The 6,974-nt window shown below is 48.1% G+C and overlaps 1 protein-coding gene across 1 annotated transcript; it reads right to left on the bottom strand.

Annotated features, from left to right (window-relative positions):
- Positions 1 to 326: 326 nt before the first annotated feature.
- On the bottom strand, positions 327 to 4,574 carry LOC125711404 (myosin regulatory light chain 2B, cardiac muscle isoform-like). The gene is made up of 7 exons (XM_048980257.1): positions 4,473 to 4,574; positions 3,640 to 3,726; positions 2,737 to 2,812; positions 2,460 to 2,564; positions 1,809 to 1,887; positions 1,639 to 1,687; positions 327 to 573 (listed from the first exon to the last, which is right to left on the bottom strand). The coding sequence occupies exons 1-7, from the start codon at positions 4,473 to 4,475 to the stop codon at positions 469 to 471; spliced, it is 504 nt and encodes a 167-aa protein (XP_048836214.1). The 5' UTR covers positions 4,476 to 4,574; the 3' UTR covers positions 327 to 468.
- Positions 4,575 to 6,974: the final 2,400 nt, after the last annotated feature.

Raw genomic sequence — 6,974 nt, 5'->3', positions numbered from 1 at the left:
ACTTGTCAGAAACCCTCCCCTCCCGTTTTCATACTTCCCCTGCAGCATTAGGTGTAAAGGGTTAGGGTTAGGGGAGCCCCCCTGCTCTGTGAGGAACTGCGGTCGCCTTTGGACGCAGCCACCTCTGGAAGTTGCTGTCTCTGGGTATCGGTTTCTTACTTTCTAGCACATTCCATTCGCTTCCCCCAAACAGGAAGCTGGTAAATACCACCAACGACCAGTGAGCACGACTTTTTGGTAGTACTGCAGCTCGTCGGAGTACGAAATGGACGAATTGCACAGAAGTGTTCAATGGTGAGACCAAAAAAGGAAGCAGGAGATTCTCCTAGAAAGCAGAGCCTCAGCGAGGATACTGTGTAACTTTTATTGGGTAGTAAACTGGGATCAGTGTCTCAGGTGACAAGAGGAGGCCCAGGCTTTGCGGTGTGACACTATGTACAGGCAGAGGGTTCGAGTAGCTCCGCCCACTCAATCCTGCTCCTTGTCCTCTCCGTGGGTGATGACATAACACAGGTTCTTGTAGTCCAGGTTGCCCGAGACGTCCAGCGGGAAGTTGGTGAACATCTGGTTCACCTGTGGGGGGAGTTGCAGAGTGCTGAAGCACTGTGCTGGTGTAATCAGCAGGAGGAGCAGCCGGGGGGGGGGGGGGGGGGCACATGCATTTGAGTGTCACAGCGACCCAGGCCCGGGCAAGGACACCAGTCCTGTTACTTTTGGATTATCTTGCTTCTTATCTGTCTCCCTTCCTCTCCACCCCACCCCCATCTAACCATTTTCAATAAGCACTCAGTCAGTCCATCTCAGACTAATACACAGCCAATCCCAGAAACCGCAACAGTAAGATAAAGTACAGGTGAGTCCTTCGCACCGGCTGTGGTGAAGTACACTTTCTTCTGGTGATTTTAACTGAACTCTCCCCCCCAAAAACACACTACTGCTATTGAGCTATATGGCTTTAATTGGCCCACAGTTTAAAAAACCACAAACGTCTGCTGTGATACCATTCATGACACTTCATAGTGTTTAAGAAGAAAGGTATATGAAAATAAAACTGGAATTTGGGTGTTATAAGCGTGTGTGTGTGTGTGTGTGTGTGTGGGGGGGGGGCAAATACAGTGTTGACCATTAAAAAGTTTCCATCAGCACTGAGCCTGACTTCTCCCAGAGCATGAGTGCTTATTTTCAGCGCTCTTAAATATTACACGCGACGCCTGCTATGTGAGACCTGTGTGTCAGCACGTGTGTGTGTGTGTGTGTGTGTGTGTGTGTGTGTGTGTGTGTGTGTGTGTGTGTGTGTGTGTGTGTGTGTGTGTGTGTGTGTGTGTGTGTGTGTGTGTGTGTGTGTGTGTGTGTGTGTGTGTGTAGGCTTCTGAGAGAGGGAGCCGCTGAGGTAATGCTTTGTGTTGAAAAATTACAGCATGATCTCACTGTCTGGGCACATTCTTCCTTTTAAGGCCTTGACTTTCATGGATCCTGGGCCACTTTGATTGGATGTCTCATCCCTGCTTTGAGGGCCTGTATGATTCGCAGTGTTTTTGAACATCAATCAGACGTCCTCTGCTCCTCCCCAAGATATCGTAAAGGTCTGCCGAGGTGGCCCTTGCAGTGGTGCATCTTAAACTGCAGGGGGCGACTCACCTCAGCTTCAGTAAACTTGTCAGCTTGAGACATGAGGTTGTACTTGATTCTGAAAAGAGAAATGGATTTGGGGTAAAGTACAGCATTAGGATGTTTCATGGCCAATGGTGGGGGGGGGGGGGGGGTACCAATAATAAATGATAAGACGAGTGTAAGCAACCTGTACTCACTCATCGCCCTTGAGAAAACCTTTTCCTTCTGGGTCAAAGATCTTGAAGGCATTGAGAATGGTCTCCTCGGGGTCTGTGCCTAGGAGAGCATGACAAGAACAGCAGGAATCAATGTCAATGAGGGAAGGAGACTTCAAACAACTGCAGCTTATGGCTGTGCAATCCAAACACATGCAGTTAGGCTAATTTTCTTGTTCTGTGTATGTGCCCTGCAATGGCCTGGCATCCTGATCCACGGTGGCCTCCAGCCCTGTACTGTGCTGCCTGGGATAGTCTGCAGGCACCCTCTGACCCTGCCCCAGATGAGAGGTTTGAGGATTCTCGGTACCGCTGGGCCCCAAACTGCTAAGTCCATGGCTTCAGAGGACAGTCTGAATCCAGGTAGTGACTGGCAGATGGGGGAGATCACCGCCATTGACCCCGGGGGGGGGGGTTTCAGCTGGCCAGAATATCTTGGCTGACCGCTGTGAGCACGTCCTGAAGCCAGGTGCCTGCGAGAAAGAGTCTTGTGCCACCTGACCTCTGGCATGCTGGGAAAATGGCTGAAAGGAAGAGCTTTAGGGTGGACATTAAAAGAAAAACAGCCCCTATTTATGCCACCTGCCAAAAAACGTTCTGGAAGGGAAATTCCACAGAGGGTCAGCGGCTCACCCTTCAGTTTCTCTCCAAACATCGTGAGGAAGACGGTGAAATTAATGGGCCCGGAAGCTTCTTTCAGCATGTCATCCAGCTCCTCGTTGCTCACGTTAAGGCGCCCTGTGGCACATGGCTGGGGTTAAGCATGGCTAGAAGGGCATTCGCTGTATGAAACAGCACAATGGCATTTGGTAATTGTGAGGTATCTGTTACAGAGCTTTAACATGCTATTCATGCACCAGGGTGGTTCACTGGAGGCTTGAGCTGGCTCCATCACTGGAGACTGGTCTACCTAAAGCAGCAAAGGTATCCCTCAGGTCATTCTTGTCAATGAAGCCATCTCTGTTCTGGTCCATGATGGTGAAAGCCTAGCATGGAGAAGTGCGTTGGAGAAGCCTGGGGTGTCCTCTACCACAACCACAATCCTGGAGACAGTTGGGTGCTCACAGAAAGTTTTGGGAAGCTTAATCCTCCAAAAATGCTGCGAATTTATGGGTCCATAACAAAAGTCCTCTGCACTGTCAGTGCAGTGATTTTCCTGACTGTCTCATTCAGTTCTGTTCCTGCCATTTCGCTATTAATTGCGATTGCACAACGTTTGGTGTTTTATGTGGTGTTTGGTGTTACTAATTAAAAAGCACCCAGTGAGACTGCTTGTCAATGAGCTTTTAACTCAGAACAGCTCTTTCATAACTATAATTTGGGTTTCAGTTTACTGGTACTCAAAATTAATGTTTTACTTAAAACTTAAACTTCATTGTTTCTAATGTGATACATATTTTTTTGCGAACAAGTGAATAAAGTAATGATTTTTGTTATAAAAACCAATAAATTTGAATTAAGCGATCATCCCAAGACTGTCTGTGAGCTTGACCATAGATTAACTAGACGCACCCCTTTCTAAATGCTGAAACTGTGAGATGAATCTGCATGATCTTGAACAGTGCGGCTCTGGGGACTCCTGCTCCGAATGGCCCCCGATATCAGGCACCAGAATCAGAGGTGGGTAGTTCCAGAGAGTAAAAATCCGGGCCAAAATTTTGTTTCAACCAACCAGTTGAGTGTTCTGTCACTGTTTATACTGGTTGGCTGAAACCAAGTCTTGGTTCGGATCTTTACTCTCTGGACGTGAATTAACCATCTCTGACCAGAATATGCATGCTGGAATGGGCCGGGGTGGTGTTGTGGATCTCACCTCCTTGAACTCCTGGATCTGAGACTGCTCGAACATGGCGAATACATTGGAGCTGGCACCCTCCTTCTTCTTGGCCTTCTTTGGTGCCTAGAACAGGCAGAGAGAGGGGCTGCAGTGTCCCACAAGGTCACACTGCTGATGGGGCTGCGGGGGGGGGCTGTTTAAAGACCCCATAAGTCACCATAGAAAAGCTCAAGACGAGAAGCACTGCCTGCTTCACTGTGATTAACCTCGGCTGATGGTATCGCTGCTAAACCACGCTACACGTCAAACCTCTCCCCTCCACACCTCAGAGGATGGCGGGCGCTATATTGTGGCGTTCTCAGCCTGGAATAAAGTGCCGGACTTAGGCGGCGCTTGGAAAATTCGCACGGCGATCCTGATCTGGCACGTTATTCATCACCAACCTGTTCCAGCCCCCTGCTGCCGTACAAAGGCAAACACAGTAACTGTATATTTTATCTGAAATTAGTTACGACCGAAATCAGGTCTCTTTGGCTCTCTCTGTATTGGCTTGCAACAAAATATCTAATTTAATCTATGCTCCGTTTTGAGTCGGTACACTATCGTTCTCATATCTACTACAGATACAGGCGGATCATCACAAAACCTGGAAGCCTGTTTTTTTCCTCAGTTCCAGTATCAGCATAGTTTTGTGTTTTGCCTTAGTAGGGCAGCCTAGAGCACTGACAGCGATACGTCTCATTAAAGAGGAAAGGAGAATCCCCTAAAGTCTCACACCTGACTGCGTTCCTTCAAAACAAGCAGAGCCTCTTCTTCACTACAGACCCCAGTAAAGTCAGCTGGCACAGAGAATGAAAAGATGGGCCTACCATACTGAAGAGCTTCTCCTCCTGTCTTTGTCAAGGTAACCCTGAAGGGAAGCAGGCGACCTCTCCCTGACTTATATATCTGCGCTGCTGCTTTGCTCTGGTGGCCTGATCTAAGTTTAGAATATGGGGTCTGTCTGGAAGAATCCAATAATGATCCATAAATCCAGGCATGAGGGTTATGCAGGCTGCACAAGCCCGGGGGGAAAAATGTCACTTTGACCCCTGTGGTCACCACACATATGGGAGTGCTGTGCAGGCCACAGGCAACGGGAAGGGCTTAGCAGATCCTGCATTTATTGTTTGTTTTTGCATTTTGCTCGGTCGTTTGTAGGGGTGTGAACAGTGTGTTAAGCCCATGTGCCGAGGATCTCAGGGGCTTCCTAATGGCCAGAGTGGGAAATGACCGCAAACAAAGTGGTTCAAGTACGAGGGCCACACTCTCAGCGTCCAGGCCAGCCGTGCAGTAAGTACAGCAAGCGTGGCAGCTAACAGCACGGTGCGGGGAGAGAAAAGTGCATCCCATCTGATGCTCACACCGGAGGAAAGACCCAGTTTGTCCAGCTTAAAAGCAGGTCACACATAACAGATGTAAGTTAGGACCAAATGCAGGTTTCACATGTGAGGACTGAAGTTCGTAAAGAGACGGATAACTGCTTCAGGCCCAGAGGTATTTTACCTGAAAGTCCTCAGTGGGATGGAGTGCGGTCACATGACCACACAACGAGACACTGAGGCGCAGGAATGAACCCTAACCCTAAAAATACGGGCTGATGTGTCGGAGGGGCATTATTTACACGTGCCCCCCAAAGCTGGGGGCAGCTGACCGCCACACATAGTTATTCATCAGAGGCATGTGGCAGTCCTCTTGCCTAATGCCATAAAAGGGGGGGGCTTTCTTTTAATGAACCTCTGATTGACATCTATAGGAATGTTAGCGATTGTGCTAGTGGAAGGGGGTGGAGTGCATGGATGAAATACTGTCTGATCCATAGAGGAATATCGGGAATCTGGGGGGGGGGGTGCCTGTACTCTGTGGTGTCATGAGGGGGGGGCTCCACTCCTCCTGGTTTGCTTTAGGGGCCACATTGCTGGCTCTTAAACTGGCCTCTGCTTGCCTCCAAGCTCAGTTCCTTAACCACTGCGCCACCTCCTGCCTGACATACATATAAGGGTAAAAAAGCGTGGTGTTATCGCAATAAAAAGGACACCTAAGTAAGTGGGTGGCACAGCTGCAGACCCACCCCCACCACTATCCACTCTTCTGATTGTCAGACAGGGATGATTGATGGGCTACTGTGCCACTAAAGTAGACAGGCCCTACAAGTGGGAGGAGCCTGTCACTGCTTTCATATCGGCACTGCCATGCGTGGTTTGAGCGTGTGAGCAGGGGACGGACATCATAAATCTCATTATGAGCCCAAAAAAGATCCGCTGTGTATGCCATGTGTAGAGGCAGGGCCCACACCAAACGGCAGCTGGGTAGGGTCCGCCGTAAGGGGGCGTGACTGCACAGCCAGGCCCATCATCTCTTGCTCTTACGAGGTAGTCCAGGGAAGCAAAGCTCATATAACCTTGTCAGACAACCGAATGATGGCCTCCATCATAGCGAACTGGACGAGATCTGCTGTCTAGAGCGGCCAGCCAAGCAGAAGAATCAGGATTCTGAACTTCAGGGGCCCCCACTATATATTTTCCTGTTGGTGGGGCCCTGTGATGAATAGGATAATGGAAAAGTATTAAATCAGCCATATTGATGTGGGTGGAGTGAAGAACAGTAAGGCAAGACGTACTTGCATTCCTCCGATTGTTTTTATAATCTGAAAAACCCCTCAGAAGACGTGACTAAATCTTTAGAAACCTGTGTGCAGGATCGCCACATTTTACACCATGCTTTACCTCAGAACATACTGAAATAAGATCAGTGGAAGACGTAACCGATACTGACCATGTATTATCAAATTATAGTCCATAGATTTATGCTGATTTAGCTTACTGGTTTTTTAAGTTGTGTAGCCTATGTAACAGGCAATATAAACAAAAACAATATAAAAAAACTACAGCCTAATATGCTCCTTTTGGAAAATTCATAAAAAGAACAATTCTTTGTGTGTGTCTGTGTGTGTGTGTAAGTCTTTTGTCTTTTCCGTCTATGAAAAGCTGCTGTCTCTTTGTGAAAGTGATACGGCCAGGAAAGCACACACCTGTTGATATATATCCCGAAACGGCGTTTCTTAACAATACTTATTTGGACTAGAAAGGGCACCGTGGTCCAGTATTTCTGGTTTAGTCACATGCACGAATTTCCTCACTCACCAGAACTGCACAATAAGTCCCTCGTAGACAGGTCTGCCTTAATATTGAGTGTGGCTACGCATGGATAAGTACTCTTCATTACAGTGGCTCAGATATTCCGTGCATTTTAAACTCTGGTTATTTTTGGCCAAATTCTCACCAGTTATAGCCTACTATTATTTACTATTTGTGCTTAGTGGTTTTCCTACC

The sequence above is a fragment of the Brienomyrus brachyistius genome, chromosome 17 (genome assembly GCF_023856365.1).
Source record: "Brienomyrus brachyistius isolate T26 chromosome 17, BBRACH_0.4, whole genome shotgun sequence".
NCBI classification, from domain to species: domain Eukaryota; kingdom Metazoa; phylum Chordata; class Actinopteri; order Osteoglossiformes; family Mormyridae; genus Brienomyrus; species Brienomyrus brachyistius.
Note: the sequence above shows the minus strand (reverse complement) of the source record. Positions and strands in the feature narration are given on the sequence as shown.

What these genes read in the sequence shown, in the direction of transcription:
- LOC125711404 (XM_048980257.1), bottom strand. An exon ending in AGATCCAGGAGTTCAAGGAG is followed by an intron (nt 2,813 to 3,639) that starts GTGAGATCCACA and finishes TCTCCATGCTAG; the next exon opens with GCTTTCACCATCATGGACCA. An exon ending in GGATACCTTTGCTGCTTTAG is followed by an intron (nt 2,565 to 2,736) that starts GTAGACCAGTCT and finishes CATGTGCCACAG; the next exon opens with GGCGCCTTAACGTGAGCAAC.